Raw genomic sequence first — 19,700 nt, 5'->3', positions numbered from 1 at the left:
AGAGAGAAGAGAGGGGGAAGAGAGAGAGAGGAGAGAGAAGAGAGGGGGAAGAGAGAGAGAGGAGAGAGAAGAGAGGGGGAAGAGAGAAGAGAGGGGGAAGAGAGAGAGAGAAGAGAGGGGGAAGAGAGAGAGAGGAGAGAGAAGAGAGGGGGAAGAGAGAGAGAGGAGAGAGAAGAGAGGGGGAAGAGAGAGAGAGGAGAGAGAAGAGAGGGGGAAGAGAGAGAGAGGAGAGAGAAGAGAGGGGGAAGAGAGAGAGAGGAGAGAGAAGAGAGGGGGAAGAGAGAAGAGAGGGGGAAGAGAGAGAAGAGAGAAGAGAGGGGGAAGAGAGAGAGAGGAGAGAGAAGAGAGGGGGAAGAGAGAGAAGAGAGAAGAGAGGGGGAAGAGAGAGAGAGGAGAGAGAAGAGAGGGGGAAGAGAGAGAGGAGAGAGAAGAGAGGGGGAAGAGAGAGAGAGGAGAGAGGAGAGAGGGGGAAGAGAGAGAGAGGAGAGAGAAGAGAGGGGGAAGAGAGAAGAGAGGGGGAAGAGAGAGAGAGAAGAGAGGGGGAAGAGAGACAGAGGAGAGAGAAGAGAGGGGGAAGAGAGAGAGAGGAGAGAGAAGAGAGGGGGAAGAGAGAGAGAGGAGAGAGAAGAGAGGGGGAAGAGAGAAGAGAGGGGGAAGAGAGAGAGAGAAGAGAGGGGGAAGAGAGAGAGAGGAGAGAGAAGAGAGGGGGAAGAGAGAGAAGAGAGAAGAGAGGGGGAAGAGAGAGAGAGAAGAGAGGGGGAAGAGAGGGGGATAATAGAGAGGAGAGAGAAGAGAGGGGGACAAAGTTATGAGAATGGGTTTGTAATTCTTTTTGGGTTTATTAAGTTTATTTGGCAGGGACATGAGCTCTAGAGAGAGACAGACACAGAAAGAGAGAGAGGGTGGGAGAGTGACAGACTAGAGAAAGACAGATAGATAGATAGATGGACGGACGGACGGACAGACAGACAGACAGACAGAGCTGCATATAGTTACAAGCCAAAGAACCCCTATCTGGTACAATTTAGAACCATTTATTTTAGTCTGTAGTGTTGTTCTCTGTGACGAGACCTTTGATAGAGCAGCAAGGAGATTTGCAGCTTAACATAACAGCTTATCCAACATATAGATCATTCTCTGTTTCTCTCAGTATGGTCTGAGCATTTTATCTAGACAAACAAGGCTCTCTCTACGTGTGGTCGATATATTACATATTATTTTTCCCACCAGTTCTTACACAAAGCAGACAAGCACACACACTGAACGGGTTGGAAGCTAGCCTGGAATGTTGTCCAGCCTTCACTCTTAAAGGTATGTTTGGTAGCCTATATTAGCCACCAGTTCATACTGTACACAAAGCAGACAAGCACATATTTCAATGGCTGGAATCTATGTTAGCGGCTAGCCTTCACTCTTATTGCCCATGGGGCTTCCTTCCATAGGCTTAACTCATGGGGACTGGGTGGGTGGGCTGCAGTATCAACCAATAAACTTAACGTAGAGATGTCACTAGTGTCTGTCAGACTCTCATCACACACACACACACACACACACTGTGTCATTCTGGAAATAATAAAAACACGATGGCTGGTCTCACACCGACGCACACACACATGCATGTCACACACGCATGAACACCCACACACTTTAAAACAGCGGAGGGGAGAGAGAATTGAGAAGGGAGAGGGGAGAGAAGAGGGAGAGGAGAGGAGAGAGAGGCGAGAGATAGGGGAGCGAGAGAGGAGAGAGGGAGTGACAGACTAGAGAAAGACAAACGGACAGAGCAGACCGAGCAGCCGGATAGAGCAGGCAGACAGACAGAGCAGACAGATAGAGCAGATAGACAGATAGAGCAGGCAGGCAGACAAAACAGGCAGGCGGATAGAGCAGGCAGACAGACAGAGCAGACAGAGAAGACATATAGACCAGGCAGACAGACAGAGAAGACGTATAGAGCAGGCAGAGAAGACAGAGCAGGCAGACGGACGGACAGAAAGACAGGGAGCTGATGTGATACACGATTACGCTCTCTCTATTTTAAATACATGACATTAATGGTCTTCATCATGCAAAGTCATGCTTTCAGAGCACAGTTAAAATGGTGGTAAAAGGATGTCCAGCAACAAAATGGCTGAATGATCTCCATGACATATCAAGAGCTTGGGACTATGAGGTTCTATCTGCAAAAAGAATTGGCTTTAAATTTCTGAACCCTCAATGATTTGAATGATGTCTAGGGTATTTGTCTTGTATTCTTTTGAACTTAACAACATAAATTGGGGGATTTATTGTACTATATAGGTAGAGAACAATGAACAGTACAAGGCTATATCAATAACTCAATCTTGACAAAAATGCAGGTAGAATCTTATAGTTCCAAGCTCTCGATGGTACAGTGTTCTCAGATGAGAGGTTTTAATGATATCACGTGTGTGTGTCCAGGAGAAGCAGAGGAAAAGAAAGCTGACGAGAAGAGTGAAAATAAAGAAATGGAGGATGCTACTGGTAAGATATCTCTCTCTCCATCTCTCTCTCTCTATCTCTCTCTCTCTCCATCTCTCTCTCACTCTCTCTCTCTATCTCTCTCTCTCTCTCCATCTCTCTCTCTCTATCTCTCTCTCACTCCATCTCTCTCTCTCTACCTCTCACTCTCTCTCCATCTCTCTCTCTCTCTCTCCATCTCTCCCTCTCTCTATCTCTCACTCTCTCTCCATCTCTCACTCTCTCTCTATCTCTCACTCTCTCTCCATCTCTCTCTCACTCTCTCTATCTCTCTCTCACTCACTCTTCTCCATTCTCTTCAATCAATCAATCAATCAATCAATCAATCAAGTTTATTTTATATAGCCCTTCGTACATCAGCTAATATCTCGAAGTGCTGTACAGAGACCCAGCCTAAAACCCCAAACAGCTAGAATGCAGGTGTAGAAGCACGGTGGCTAGGAAAAACTCCCTAGAAAAGCCAAAACCTAGGAAGAAACCTAGAGAGGAACCAGGCTATGAGGGGTGGCCAGTCCTCTTCTGGCTGTGCCGGGTGGAGATTATAACAGAACTATGCCAAGATGTTCAAAAATGTTCATAAGTGACAAGCATGGTCAAATAATAATCATGAATAATTTTCAGTTGGCTTTTCATAGCCGATCATTAAGAGTTGAAAAACAACAGGTCTGGGACAGGTGGCGGTTCCATAACCGCAGGCAGAACAGCTGAAACCGGAACAGCAGCAAGGCCAGGCGGACTGGGGACAGCAAGGAGCCACCACGCCCGGCAGTCCCGACGTATGGTCCCAGGGCTCAGGTCCTCTGAGAGAAAGAAAGAGAGAAGGAGAAAATTAGAGAGAGCCAAGATTTTCAAAATGTTCATAAATGACAAGCATGGTCAAATAATAATCAGGAATAAATCTGTTGGCTTTTCATAGCCGATCATTAAGAGTTGAAAACAGCAGGTCTGGGACAGGTAGGGGTTCCGTAACCGCAGGCAGAACAGTTGAAACTGGAATAGCAGCAAGGCCAGGCGGACTGGGGGCAGCAGGGAGTCGTCATGCCCGGTAGTCCTGACGTATGGTCCTAGGGCTCAGGTTCTCAGAGAGAGAGAAAGAAAGGGAGAACGAGATAATTAGAGAAAGCATACTTAAATTCACACAGGACACTGGATAAGACAGGAGAAGTACTCCAGGTATAACCAACTGACCCTAGCCCCCCGACACAAACTACTGCAGCATAAATACTGGAGGCTGAGACAGGAGCGGTCAGGAGACACTGTGGCCCCATCCGAAGATACCCCCGGACAGGGCCAAATAGGAAGGATGTCCTCCTTCACTCTCTCTTCCTATCTTGAGGCTGCATTTATTGTAGCTGGGGATTTTAATAAAGCAAATTTGAGGAAAGCACTACCGAAGTTCTATCAAGCATTGCCGGCAGTACTCACGCTTAAAAAACTCTCAATCATTGTTGCTCTCCTTTCCGGGATGGCTACAAGGCCCTCCTCCGCCCTCCCTTCGGCAAATCAGATCACGACTCCATTCTACTTTTCCCTTTCTATAGGCAGAAACTCAAACAGGAAGTACCTGTGCTAAGGTCTATTCAACGCTGGTCTGACCAATCAGAATCCATGTTTCAAGATTGTTTTGACCACGCGGACTGGGATATGTTCCGGGTTGCCTCTGAGAATAACATTGACTGAGTTCATCGGGAAGTGTATAGGGGATGTTGTTCCCAATGTGACTATTAAAACCTGCCCAAACCAAAAACTGTGGATAGATGGCAGTATTCCAAACCCTCATTGATTTGAATGATGTCCAGAATTTTTATCTTGTATTCTTTTGAACTTAACAACATAAATTGGGGTATTTATTGTACTATATAGGTAGAGAACATTGAACAGTACAAGGCTATATCAATAACTCAATCTTGACAAAAATGCAGATAGAATCTTATAGTTCCAAGCTCTCGATTGTTCAGTGTTCTCAGATGAGAGGTTTTAATGATATCACGTGTGTGTGTCCAGGAGAAGCAGAGGAAAAGAAAGCTGACGAGAAGAGTGAAAATAAAGAAATGGAGGATGCTACTGGTAAGATATCTCTCTCCATCTCTCCCTCTCTCTGTCTCTCACTCTCTCTCTATCTCTCTCTCTCACTCTCTCTCTCTATCTCTCTCTCACTCACTCACTCTTCTCCATTCTCTTGTCCTCTTTCACTCTCTCTTCCTCTAGCACAGCTGACTACTTTGTCTTTTATTAAAAACTCTGTAGGAAAAGGGGAACCATAGTGTAGTGTTGCCTTCAGAATATGTCCTCTCAAACCCTGTAGGCTGGTGAAGTCTCTATCTCTCTAGCTTGTTGATTGTGTCAGTGTGTCTTTGTATTATCAAACCAGTTCCCTGTTCCTCCACTCTCTCTTCCTCTACTTCATCCTCATTCCATAAGGCTCTGTTCAGAAGTAGTGCAATATGTAGGGGAAAAGTGTGGGACTCAGCATTTTTTTAAATGAAAGTTTATGCCATTTAACAGACACTGCTGTTCAGTTACTGTAAATGAAGCTGCACACAAGCAGCAGAGAAAGGGAAACACTTTCCCTCTTATCATCATACAAATGTCATCACTTAGAGCACCTCCTTATTCAAACACATGTCAGCACATGTCAGAGTGTAGTCTAACTGACCAGACTCACAGATTCATATCTACTAGGTCTGTCCTGTATAACAGTAGTTATACAGTATATACAGTATATAACAGTAGTTATACAGTATAATCGTTACAGTAGTTATACAGTATAGTCGTTACAGTAGTTATACAGTATAATCGTTACAGTAGTTATACAGTATAGTCGTTACAGTAGTTATACAGTATAATAGTTACAGTAGTTATACAGTATAATCGTTACTGTAGTTATACAGTATAATAGTTACAGTAGTTATACAGTATAGTCGTTACAGTAGTTATACAGTATAATCGTTACAGTAGTTATAAAGTATAATAGTTACAGTAGTTATACAGTATAATCGTTACAGTAGTTATACAGTATAATAGTTACAGTAGTTATACAGTATAATAGTTACAGTAGTTATACAGTATAATAGTTACAGTAGTTATACAGTATAATAGTTACAGTAGTTATACAGTATAATCGTTACAGTAGTTATACAGTATAGTCGTTACAGTAGTTATACAGTATAATAGTTACAGTAGTTATACAGTATAATCGTTACAGTAGTTATACAGTATAATAGTTACAGTAGTTATACAGTATAGTCGTTACAGTAGTTATACAGTATAATCGTTACAGTAGTTATACAGTATAATAGTTACAGTAGTTATACAGTATAATCGTTACAGTAGTTATGCAGTATAATAGTTACAGTAGTTATACAGTATAATAGTTACAGTAGTTATACAGTATAATAGTTACAGTAGTTATACAGTATAATAGTTACAGTAGTTATACAGTATAATCGTTACAGTAGTTATACAGTATAATAGTTACAGTAGTTATACAGTATAATAGTTACAGTAGTTATACAGTATAATAGTTACAGTAGTTATACAGTATAATCGTTACAGTAGTTATACAGTATAATCGTTACAGTAGTTATACAGTATAGTCGTTACAGTAGTTATACAGTATAATAGTTACAGTAGTTATACAGTATAATAGTTACAGTATATTATTACAGTATAGTAGTTACAGTATAGTAGTCACAGTATAGTCGTTACAGTAGTTATACAGTATAGTAGTGCAGTATAGTAGGTGCAGTATAGTAGTACAGTATAGTAGTACAGTATAGTAGTTACAGTATAGTAGTTACAGTATAGTAGTACAGTATAGTAGTTACAGTATAGTAGTTACAGTAGTTATACAGTATATTAGGTACAGTATAATAGTTACAGTATAGTAGTTACAGTATAGTAGTTACAGTATAGTAGTACAGTACAGTAGTTACAGTATAGTAGTTACAGTGTAGTAGTTACAGTGTAGTAGATACACTATAGTAGTACTGTATAGTAGTACAGTATAGTAGTTATACAGTATAGTAGTTACAGTAGAGCAGTTACAGTATAGTAGTACAGTATAGTAGTACAGTAGTTACAGTAGTTATACAGTATAGTAGTTATACAGTATAGGAGTTACAGTATAGGAGTTACAGTATAGTAGCACTGTATAATAGTTACAGTGTAGTGGTACAGTATAGTAATACATTATAGTAGTTACAGTATAGTAGTTACAGTATAGTAGTTACAGTATAGTAGTACAGTATAGTAGTACAGTATAGTAGTTACAGTAGTTATACAGTATAGTATTTATACAGTATAGTAGTTACAGTATAGTAGTACAGTATAGTAGTACAGTATAGTCGTTACAGTATAGTAGTACAGTATAGTCGTTACAGTAGTTACAGTATAGTAGTTACAGTAGGTATACAGTATAGTAGTTACAGTATAGTAGCACAGTATAGTAGGTACAGTATAGTAGTTACAGTAGTTATACAGTATAGTAGTTACAGTATAGTAGTTACAGTGTAGTAGTTACAGTAGTTATACAGTATAGTAGTTACAGTATAGTAGTTATAGTAGTTACAGTATAGTAGTTACAGTATAGTAGTTACATTAATTATACAGTATAGTAGTACAGTATAGTTGTACAGTATAGTAGTTACAGTTTAGTAGTACAGTATAGTAGTTACAGTATAGTAGTTACAGTGGTTATACAGTATAGTAGTACAGTATAGTAGTTACAGTATAGTAGTTATACAGTGTAGTAGTTACAGTATAGTAGTTACAGTAGTTATACAGTGTAGTAGTTACAGTATAGTAGTTACAGTGGTTATACAGTATAGTAGTACAGTATAGTAGTTACAGTATAGTAGTTACAGTATAGTAGTTATACAGTGTAGTAGTTACAGTATAGTAGTTACAGTAGTTATACAGTGTAGTAGTTACAGTATAGTAGTTACAGTAGTTATACAGTATAGTAGGTACAGTAGGTTTACAGTATAGTAGTTACAGTGTTTTAGTTACAGTATAGTAGTTACAGTATAGTAGTTACAGTAGTTATACAGTATAGTAGTTATAGTACTTACAGTATAGTAGTACAGTATAGTAGTTACAGTAGTTATACAGTATAGTAGTTACAGTATAGTAGTACAGTATAGTAGGTACAGTAGGTTTACAGTATAGTAGTTACATTATAGTAGTTACAGTATAGTAGTACAGTATAGTAGTTACAGTAGTTATACAGTATAGTAGTTACAGTAGTTATACAGTATAGTAGTACAGTATAGTAGTTATACAGTATAGTAGTACAGTATAGTAGTACAGTATAGTAGTTATACAGTATAGTAGTTACAGTAGTTATACAGTATAGTAGTACAGTATAGTAGTACAGTATAGTAGTTACAGTAGTTATACAGTATAGTAGTACAGTATAGTAGTACAGTATAGTAGTTACAGTAGTTATACAGTATAGTAGTTACAGTAGTTATACAGTATAGTAGTACAGTGTAGTAGTACAGTATAGTAGTACAGTATAGTAGTTACACAGTATAGTAGTACAGTATAGTAGTACAGTATAGTAGTTATACAGTATAGTAGTACAGTATAGTAGTACAGTATAGTAGTTATACAGTATAGTAGTTACAGTAGTTATACAGTATAGTAGTACAGTATAGTAGTTACAGTAGTTATACATTATAGTAGTACAGTATAGTAGTACAGTATAGTAGTTACAGTAGTTATACAGTATAGTAGTTACAGTAGTTATACAGTATAGTAGTACAGTATAGTAGTACAGTATAGTAGTACAGTATAGTAGTTACAGTAGTTATACAGTATAGTAGTACAGTATAGTAGTACAGTATAGTAGTTACATTAGTTATACAGTATAGTAGTACAGTATAGTAGTTATACAGTATAGTAGTACAGTATAGTAGTTATACAGTATAGTAGTTACAGTAGTTATACAGTATAGTAGTTATACAGTATAGTAGTTATACAGTATAGTAGTTATACAGTATAGTAGTTACAGTAGTTATACAGTATAGTAGTACAGTATAGTAGTTATACAGTATAGTAGTTACAGTAGTTATACAGTATAGTAGTTATACAGTATAGTAGTTATACAGTATAGTAGTTATACAGTATAGTAGTTACAGTAGTTATACAGTATAGTAGTTATACAGTATAGTAGTTATACAGTGTAGTAGTTACAGTATAGTAGTTAAACAGTATAGTAGTACAGTATATTAGTACAGTATAGTAGTACAGTATAGTAGTTATACAGTATAGTAGTTACAGTAGTTATACAGTATAGTAGTTATACAGTATAGTAGTTATACAGTATAGTAGTTACAGTATAGTAGTTATACAGTATAGTAGTACAGTATAGTAGTACAGTATAGTAGTACAGTATAGTAGTACAGTATAGTAGTTACAGTATAGTAGTACAGTATAGTAGTACAGTATAGTAGTTACAGTAGTTATACAGTATAGTAGTTATACAGTATAGTAGTACAGTATAGTTGTTACAGTATAGTAGTTACACTATAGTAGTACAGTATAGTAGTACAGTAGTTATACAGTTGTACAGTAGTTTATGCATTAGTTGAGTAGTTTACAGTAGTTTATTGCAATGGTTTATATCCATCTCGTTTCTATGGTAAGCCATCTGTCCTGTCTGTATGCATTACTTCCAGCAATACATGGTGTCAGTTCCTTCATTCTCTATTCATATGGTTCCGTTGTGTTGGAAAGAGAAAAGTTTGGCGATCAAAACAGAAACATAGTAAGACAAGTACACAGAGCTCGTGGGCCAGTACATGTTTGCTAGATTTATAAAGAAAATGAAGGATAGTCTATCTGTCAAATCTTCCTCGTATTGTATTGGTAAAATTAGAGTCCACAGCAGTGATCGCCTCAGTAACCCTGTATGGAACACCCATACATTAAAATGAGCCTCTCTTAGGCTAAAGCAACTCATAAATAAACCATACAGAGAAAAACAGAATGTCGGGGTCAATATCTACTGTCTACAGTTCCAAATGGCACCCTATTCCCTCTACGGTGCACTATTTTTGACCATGTCCCTTGGAGCTCGCTTTCAAAAGTAAAGCACTATATAGGGAATAGGCTGCCATTTGGGTGTTTTCAATAAAACGTGTTAAACAAAGTCAGACATAGACATCATGAAAACACTGACCCGAACCGAGTTGGATTTAACTAGATTGGCTCATCAACTTACCAAACTCAAGTTTGATGTGCGGCAGTATACACAGCCAAAATTATAACTGGCTCTACACAGTCATTCTATGCTAGTTTTACCGAAGCTAATAAAGGATTCTGCCTTTAGTTTTGGCTCTGTATCCATGGCGTCTTTGCATGGTCAACTGAATGTCAAAAGGAGACAACTGGGAGCCTGTAACTCAAGTACTTTTCTTCTACTGAAGAATCAATGTGACCACTGCTGGAGGCTGATTGTAGTGTAGGTGAACAGTTGGAGGCAGTGAGAGAACAGGTCATTGTCTGTCTTTGAGGGACAGGAGCACAAATGATACTTTTTAGACTCTAGAGAAATGCTTTGCTTTCCACCTGAACAGGCCAGGGCTGGAGGCTGATTGTAGTGTAGGTGAACAGTTGGAGAGCAGTGAGAGCACAGGTCCTTGTCGGTCTGTGAGGGACAGGAGATACAGGATACCGTAGTAGGACTGCTTTGCTTTCTACCTCAGCCATGTGGCATGGGGAGGCGGGAGGCAGGGGGAGGAGAGCGGGGGGAGGCAGAGACGGGAGGGGGAGTCAGGTGACAGTCTGTAATGGCATACTAAGGCCAGGCCACGGAGAGGCAGGGGGAGGTAGGAGACAGTACAGCCTGTAATTGAACTGACCCTGTAGGGGAGACAGGGGGAGAAAGAGAAGAAGAGAGGCAGAGGGTGAGAGACAGACCAGCACAGCAGGCAATCACAACCATCTCAGCATAGGAGACGAAGGCACCATTACACAAGCTCAGTCTTTCTCTCTCTTAATATTTTTCTTTCTCTATCTTTCTCTCTCTCTCTGCCCTTACTATTACTTTCAAATGAGAATTTCAGAAATGTAAGTAACTTCCTCCAATACACCCCGAAATGATTGGTCATTACCTATTCAATTGTTTGTTTGTTCTATTATTTAGTTGTTTACTTGGAGTGTTGCGTTGAACTCACAAGTGCCTAGTTCCAAAATCTTTCTTCTATTCCTCAGTGGGCGTGATGCGTTAAGTATTGATGGTGTTGGGTTCTTTATATAGCATGGAGGCAGTGTCACAGACGTTCGCAGCTCACACACACACACACACACACACACACACACACACACACACACACACACACACACACACACACACACACACACACACACACACACACACACACACACACACACACACACACACACACACACACACACACACACACACACACACACACACACACGGTGGCAGAGTCACAGTCGTTCTCAGCTCACCGTCTCAGAGGCTCAAAGCAGAAAGCCCAGCTGTATGAGCAAGTGCCATATGGTGCTCCAAAAACCACCACACATTTCTTCTCATGTACCTCCCTCCATCTCTCCCTCCATCTTTCCCTTCCTTCCTCCCTCCATCTTTCCCAACCTCCTCCCTCCCTCCCTCCCTCCCTCCCTCCCTCCCTCCCTCGGTCTTTCCCTCCATCTTTCCCTCCCTATCTTCCTTCATCCTCCTTTACTCCTTCCATCTATCCCTCCCATCCTCCCTTCTTTCCTCTCTCCATCTTTCCCGCTCGCCATCAATGATAGAATAGTGAAACCTCCCTCCCTCCATCAATGATAGAATAGTGAAACCTCCCTCCATCAATCAATGATAGAATAGTGAAACCTCTCTCCCTCCATCAATGATAGAATAGGGAAACCTCCCTCCATCAATCATAGAATAGGGAAACCTCCCTCCATCAATGATAGAACAGTGAAATCTCCCTCCCTCCATCAATGATAGAATAGTGAAACCTCCCTCCACCAATGATAGAATAGTGAAACCTCTCTCCATCAATGATAGAACAGTGAAACCTCCCTCCATCAATGATAGAATAGTGAAACCTCCCTCCCTCCATCAATGATAGAATAGTGAAACCTCCCTCCCTCCATCAATGATAGAATAGTGAAACCTCCCTTCATCAATGATAGAATAGTGAAACCTCCCTCCATCAATGATAGAATAGTGAAACCTCCCTCCATCAATGATAGAATAGTGAAACCTCCCTCCATCAATGATAGAATAGTGAAACCTCCCTCCATCAATGATAGAATAGTGAAACCTCCCTCCATCAATGATAGAATAGTGAAACCTCCCTCCATCAATGATAGAATAGTGAAACCTCCCTCCATCAATGATAGAATAGTGAAACCTCTCTCCATCAATGATAGAACAGTGAAACCTCCCTCCATCAATGATAGAATAGTGAAACCTCCCTCCATCAATGATAGAATAGTGAAACCTCCCTCCATCAATGATAGAATAGTGAAACCTCTCTCCATCAATGATAGAATAGTGAAACCTCCCTCCCTCCATCAATGATAGAATAGTGAAACCTCCCTCCATCAATGATAGAATAGTGAAACCTCTCTCCATCAATGATAGAATAGTGAAACCTCCCTCCCTCCATCAATGATAGAATAGTGAAACCTCCCTCCCTCCATCAATGATAGAATAGTGAAACCTCCCTCCATCAATGATAGAATAGTGAAACCTCCCTCCATCAATGATAGAATAGTGAAACCTCCCTCCATCAATGATAGAATAGTGAAACCTCCCTCCATCAATGATAGAATAGTGAAACCTCCCTCCATCAATGATAGAATAGTGAAACCTCCCTCCATCAATGATAGAATAGTGAAACCTCTCTCCATCAATGATAGAATAGTGAAACCTCCCTCCCGGTTGTTATGAGGTATGGTTTTATTTATTTTTCTTTGTTGGTTTTATTGGTATTTGTTTTTGTGTGTGTGTGCGTGCGTGCGTGCGTGCGCATGTGCATGGGTGTGTGCGTTTGTGTATCAGACACCCAGTGGTCGGTGTTGAGTCAAGCACATCAGTAGGGTTTCTAGCTGGCATACATTAATGCCAGTTGTAAAACAGAGCAGTAGACTTGCCCTTGGCTATGAGATGGAAAATAAACACACACACACACACACACACACACACACACACACACACACACACACACACACACACACACACACACTCACTCATACACAATAGCGGCGTCACAGGAGTAGAGCTCCACCTCAATGTGGTCTGTCTTTTAAAACAACCAGGATAGTCTAGTCTCTCTCTCTCTTGGCATCCTATTTGTCTCAGTATAAAGTTGCCAGTTGAATAGTCTTCTTAGAGGAATAGCGAGTGGATAGGAAATTCCCTTTAATTGGCGTTTCTGGTCCTTTTGGCTCCAGTCTTTCTACAGCACCATGGGACACTATTGATGTAGATGTAATTTCAGAGAGCTGGGGGTTGTCAGCTTTCTAAGGGTTGTCAGCCGTAGATTAACACTTGTCAGAATTCTGAGTGATGTTGTATTGGAGCGATATTCTGGTCTGGAGAGAGAGGGCCTGTCCGTCTAAGTCTACTCTGTGTACATTAAAGCTGCTACTGGGTTTTCTGAATTAAGTTGTGTTGAATTTAATTAAATCAACGAGTAGTGGTTGAATAAATCACATTGTTGCTTTGACATAAAGGGATAGTATGAGATTCTGGCAGTTAAACTGTTGCTAGCATACCGATAGACTTCCAGACATTGCGCTAACACTAGTTAGCATTGGCTAGCGAAATATCCTCCAACTCCCTTCAAACTACACGCAGAGATATAAAAATGGATCCATTAGTTTATCTGACACTAGAATCTCACACTATCCCTTTAAGGAATCCACATTAGTTTGCCTTAGACAAGTCTCTTCATTCATGCAAATTCAGACCATACATTATTATTATTATTATTATCTAGATTGCAGATACTGTCTCATAACACTGCTAGGGATGCTTCTGTGTACCACACATTCCTTTTCAATTCCACTCCGACCTATAGCTAGAGACATCAATTGCTAGGGATAGTGATATTCAATTCCGATAGGGATAGTGATTCATGCCTATCTCTGCATCCACACACAGCAGGACAGAGATATGTCCGCAATTTTCCCCTGTCTCTCTCTGCTCCTAAATGAGAAACCCATACAGTATCAGCGAAAACATCAAAAGACTCTCTGCATTCCGTGGTCAGTGATTTGGTGCATGTTGGAGAATAAACCACTGTTGTTGCACCATGTCCATTATCAGTTCACTTATGGCTTAGAACATGGCATCAAAGGAAGAGAAGAATAGAGGAGGAGAGGAGAGGGCCCCCTCTAATAGGCTACGGTGGACATGGTTTCTCTCTCTCTCTTTCTCTCTGTCTGTCTCTCTCTCTCTCTATCTGTCTCTTGCTCCCTCTCACTCCCTCTCACTCCCTCTCACTCCCTCTTTCTCTCTCTCTCTCTCTCTCTCTCTCTCTCTCTCTCTCTCTCTCTCTCTCTCTCTCTCTCTCTCTCTCTCTCTCTGTCTCTCTCTCTCTGTCTTGCTCCTTCCTCCCTCCCTCTTTCTGCCTCTTTCTCTTTCACTCTCTCTCTCTTTCTATCTCTCCCTCTCTTTCTCCATTTTTCACTTTCTCTCATCTCTCTCTCACTCGTCTCTCTATCGCTCTCTGTCTTTCTCTCTTTGCTTTGAAAGTCCTTCTTTTGACTAGCTCCCTCTCTGTGTCCACCCCTCGTGGTGGAAAATGGCGACAGGGGAATCATCTGAAGAGGGGATGTCATTTGTCTGCCGGCAGCATTATCAGTTACGGCAATGCATCTTGAGTGTTTGAAAAGTCTGATGGAAAATATATTGTTAGGCTCGAACAAACACAAACATGCTCGCAGAAACAAACACAAACACGCACATACACAAACACACACGTATGCTTCAACTGCTGGGGGATTTCTACTCCTCATCAGTTGTTCTTAAGTTTATGTCACTTATTGTGTCTTTATTGTTAGGACAATTAATACATGATTTAGTTAACTATATGGATAAAAGGCAACAATGTGCTGCCCTCTTGGCAGACCTGTCAAAGGCCTTCGATACTGTTGATAAGTCACTACTAGTTCAGAGGCTTTCCTCAGTTGGTCAGGCTACATGTAACCCTCTTCTCTCACAACAGAGAACAAAAATATAACAACACTGTTCCATCAACACTGGATAATATTGATGACTATATAGATGTTGATGGTAAGACTCTCAACCCCACTTCAATATAATTGACTTAATCTCCATAAATAATCTCTTATGATGATAAAAAATCTACCTGCCTCCCAAATGGCACCCTATCCCTATATAGTGCACTACTTTTGACCATGGCAAAAGAAGTTCAAAAGAAGTGTGCTATTTAGGAAATAGGGTGCCTTTTGGGATGCACACATTGTCTGCAATACCCAAACATCACAGCATAGGCTACTGTAACTAAAAGCTAGGAGGATAGTGCATTCCTTGGCTACTCACATCATAACTTAAAGACAGAATTTTTTTTAGATAATGGGCTTCTTCAGGGCCGGCGCCAGAACCAATCAGTTGGACGGGCCGTTGATTTCCATAGGCAGTCACGTTTTTCAACGGGACCTCCTTTTTTAATGGGTGTTATAGTAAAGAACATAGGCAGCTCGTGAGTTTCAAGTTTGGAGAAGCTTACGATTTATCCTACCATTTATACCGATCTGCGTGCCAGTTATGATCATTTTTATATGCAATATGTTTTGTGGAACAGTTTCATTTCAATAATAACATTTTTGTTTCTCAAAATCATTGTCACATGGTTAATCATAATTATCTGAAGTAAAATGACAAGAATCTAAAAGTTAAAATTCAACTAAAGGGAGAGCTCCAGCCTCTGCCATATGGACACGTTGATAGACTGTGATCCATTGGCGGCTAAAGAAATGAGCGCATAGAACTCAGAGATACCCTATAGGCCAAGGCAGCAGTAGGCCTATAACTTTATCTTCAACTAAGTAAAATACAATAGACAACAAATAAAACTGTAGAAAATGTCCTGATGAAAATTATGGTTCTTTCAATCACATTCATCTTTCTACTCCGTCTGTCTGCCTCCCTTTCTATCTGTCTTTGACTTGAGCTATTGCTAGTGAAGTACAACATTGTATCAAATCATCAACTGGGTCCAGCCTGAAGCTGTTGCTATAGCAAACTTAGAACATTGTATCAACAAGCCTTCAGAGTTTCCTGCGCCAGTGAGCTCGGGACAGACAGCTGTTTTTTATGACGTTTTCACTGGATATGTGGAATCATCAGATCATAATATTGTGCTCTTTCACACTGAGGTGATTATCGAGGCCGGGAGGGTTGGAAAGATTTTTCAAATACTGAGGAACTATAAAAAAAATTGACTTTGTTGACTTACTGTGTGAGGTGAAGAAAAACACGACTGAGCAGCTCTGCTTATTAGTGGTGGACGTGGTGAGTTATGACAGTCAGAAATCAGTCTTACTTTGCGAGCTCAGGTGTGTGTGCTCTCTCAACATTACCAGGACAGAGAAACCAGACACATGCTCATTGCTCACATGGAGTACTCCAAACAAAAGACAATGAAAAAATGTACAGAACTCGTGATGGTTATGAAATAAACCAAAACTTGTTACAACTCAACTCCCGAGTGGCGCTGTCGTCTAGGGCACTGCATCTCAGTCCAAGAGGGGTCACTAAAGTCCCTAGTTGAATCCAGGCTCTATCACATCCGGCTGTGATTGGGAGTCCCACAGGGCGGCGCACAATGGACCCAGCCTCGTCTGGGTTTGGCCGGGGTAGGCCGTCATTGTAAATCAGAATTAGTTTTTACCTGACTTTCCTAGTTAAATAAAGGTTAAATAAAAATAAATATAAACTGTAGCAGGTTGTGAACGCCACAATGTTTCCAGTCTGAGAGTGAGAATGGTAAATGACTGTAATTAATACATGCATTAACATAAATGAATATAAATGACGGGGATTAATGGTACATTTACTAGGCCTACTGGTGACATATGTAATGGTGAATTGATCAAAAATAAGCAAACAAGTCACACAATGAAACAATGAAACAATGAATGTGCAAGATTTGGTGGGAGACAACTGAGTGCATTCTGGAGAGCTGAGTGCATTCTGGAGAGCTGAGTGCATTCTGGAGAGCTGAGTGCATTCTGGAGAGCTGAGTGCATTCTGGAGAGCTGAGTGCATTCTGGAGAGCTGAGTGCATTCTGGAGAGCTGAGTGCATTCTGGAGAGCTGAGTGCATGCATTCTGAAGAGAAACGTGCTATATCTTTACCGCACAATACTCCCCTTCTTGTTGCACAATTTGAAACTATATTCAAGACACATTATCTTAACACATATTTTAGATGCTTTTCACTGACAGCCACAACTCAATCAGCTAGACCTATTTCCAGTCACTACCCAAATTGCGGGCTTCACAAATAGGCGTAGGCCTACACACTTGTGATTTGAAACAATCCACAGCTATTTAAATAAAGAACAGAAGCTAATCATCCTCTGTGGTTAAGTCATGCTCCTTGGTGAAGTATTTTAATGATTTTATTTAGACAAGAGTAATTATATCATTTTGCAGAAACATCCATTTACTTTGGTATAATGGCGCCGGATGGGATGGCTGTCGTTTTTCAGGCTCCTAACCAACTGTGCTATTTTGTTAGATTTTCCGCATTGTTTGTAACTTATTTTGTACATAATGCTACTGCTTCTGTCTCTTATGACCAAAAAGAGCTTCTGGACATCAGAACAGCGATTACTCACCTCGAACTGGACAAAGATTTTTATTTTCTTTAATGAGTCCGAAACAAAGGATATACTGCTTTGTCAAGACCATGCCCAAATCCCCGTCATCCATGTGAAGAAAAGATGGAGAAAAAAGGGGAGGAGGGCAGGGTGCCTTTTAAGAATTTGCCGATGAGTAGGTAGACCACCACTACACTCTGTATTATTGGCCAACGTGCAATCATTGGAAAACAAACTGGACGATCTACGATTAAGACTACACTATCAACTGGACATTAAAAACTGTAATACCTTATTGTTTCACCGAGACGTGGCTAAACGACGACACAGATAATATAGAGCTGGCTTCTCCGTGCATCGGCAGGTCAGAGCAGCTACGTCTAGTAAGACGAGGAGTGGGGGTGTGTGTCTATTTGTCAATAACAGCTGGTGCGCGACGTCTAATAATAAAGAAGTCTCAAGGTATTGCTCGCCTGAGGTAGAATACCTCATGATAAGCTGTAGATCAAACTATCTACCAAGAGAGTTCTCATCTATATTATTCGTAGCTGTCTATTTACCACTACAAAGCGATGCTGGCACTAAGACTGCACTCAACGAGCTGTATAAGGCGATAAGCAAACAGGAAAACGCTCATCCAGACGCGGCGCTCCTAGTGTTCGGGGACTTTAATGCAGGCAAAATTAAATCAGTTTTACCTCATTTCTACCAGCATGTTAAATGTGCAACCAGAGGGAAAGAAACTCTACACCACCTTTACTTCACACACAGAGACACATACAAAGCTCTCCCTCACCCTCTATTTGGCAAATCTGACCATAATTCTATCCTCCTGATTCCTGCTTAGAAGCAAAAACTAAAGCAGCAAGTACCAGTGACTCTCTCAATACGGAAGTGGTCAGATGAGCAGATGCTATGCTACAGGACTGTTTTGCTAGTACAGACTGGAACATGTTCCAGGATTCATCCAATGAAATTGAGGAGTATACCACCTCAGTCATTGGCTTCATCAATAAGTGCATCGACGATGTTGTCCCCACAGTGACCGTACGTACATATCCCAACTAGAAGCCATGGATTACAGGCAACATCCGCACCGAGCTAAAGGCTAGAGATGCCTCTTTCAAGGAGTGGGAAACTAATCCAGATGCTCATAATAAATCCCGCTATGCCCTCAGACGAACCATCAAACAGGCAAAGCGTCAATACAGGACTAAGATTGAATCCTACTACAGCGGCTCTGACACTCGATTACCAGGATGTGTACTCAAAGCATGCGCGAACCAACTGGAAAGTGTATTCACTGACATTTTCAACCTCTCCCTGAACAAGTCTGTAATACCTACATGCTTCAAACAGACCCCCATAGTCCCTGTGCCCAAGAAAGCGAAGGTAAGCTGCCTAAATGATTACCGCCCCATAACACTCACGCCGGTAGCCATGAAGTGCTTTGAAAGGCTGGTCATGGCTCACATCAACACCATCATGCCGGAATCCCTGGCCCCACCCTAATTCACATACTGCCCCAACAGATCCACAGATGACACAATGTCAGTCGCAATCCACACTGCCCTATCCCACCTGGACAAAAGGAACACCTACGTGAGAATGCTGTTCATTTACTGTAGTTCAGCGATCAACACCATAGTACCCACAAAGCTCATCACTAAGCTAAGGACCCTGAAACTAAACACGTCCCTCTGCAACTGGATCCTGGATTTCTCAGAACAAGAATAGACTGACGAGTTTCAGAAGAAAGTCTTTGTTTCTGGCCATTTTGAGCCTGTAATCGAACCCACCAATGCTGATGCTCCAGATACTCAACTAGTCTAACTAGTTTTATTGCTTCTTTAATCAGAACAACAGTTTTCAGCTGTGCTAACATAATTGCAAAAGGGTTTTCTAATGATCAATTAGCCTTTTAAAATGATACACTTGGATTAGCTAACACAACGTGCCATTGGAACACAGGGGTGATGGTTGCTGATAATGGGCCTCTGTACGCCTAGGTAGAAATTCCATTAAAAATCAGCCGTTTCCAGCTACAATAGTAATTTACAACATTAACGATGTCTACACTGTATTTCTGATCAATTTGATGTCATTTGAATGGACAAAAAAATGTGACATAATATATAGCACAGAATATCCCCTCCCTTCTTCTCTCCACCCCTCCCTTCTCCTCCCCTCTCCCCTCCCTTCTCCTCCCCTCCTCTCACCCCTTCTCTTCTCTTCTCCTCTCTTCCCCTCTCTTCTCCTCCCCTCTCATTCCTTCTCCTCTACTCTCCTCTCGACCCCCCTTCTCTTCTCTCCTCTTGTCTTCTCTGCACCTCTCCGCTCAACCTCTCCCTTCTCCTCCCC

At 40.9% G+C, this 19,700-nt stretch overlaps 1 protein-coding gene across 1 annotated transcript in view; it reads left to right on the top strand.

Annotated features, from left to right (window-relative positions):
* Nucleotides 1–19,700, top strand: part of LOC129861452 (putative uncharacterized protein DDB_G0271982) — a 111,856-nt gene that overhangs the window by 59,966 nt on the left and 32,190 nt on the right. Inside the window, exons 5-6 of the mRNA XM_055932827.1 lie at nucleotides 2,443–2,505; nucleotides 4,507–4,569. Of these exons, the coding sequence (XP_055788802.1) occupies nucleotides 2,443–2,505; nucleotides 4,507–4,569 (126 nt within the window). The remainder of the gene's footprint in view (nucleotides 1–2,442; nucleotides 2,506–4,506; nucleotides 4,570–19,700) is intronic.

This window comes from Salvelinus fontinalis, chromosome 1, assembly GCF_029448725.1.
Source record: "Salvelinus fontinalis isolate EN_2023a chromosome 1, ASM2944872v1, whole genome shotgun sequence".
Classification (NCBI taxonomy): domain Eukaryota; kingdom Metazoa; phylum Chordata; class Actinopteri; order Salmoniformes; family Salmonidae; genus Salvelinus; species Salvelinus fontinalis.
Note: the sequence above shows the minus strand (reverse complement) of the source record. Positions and strands in the feature narration are given on the sequence as shown.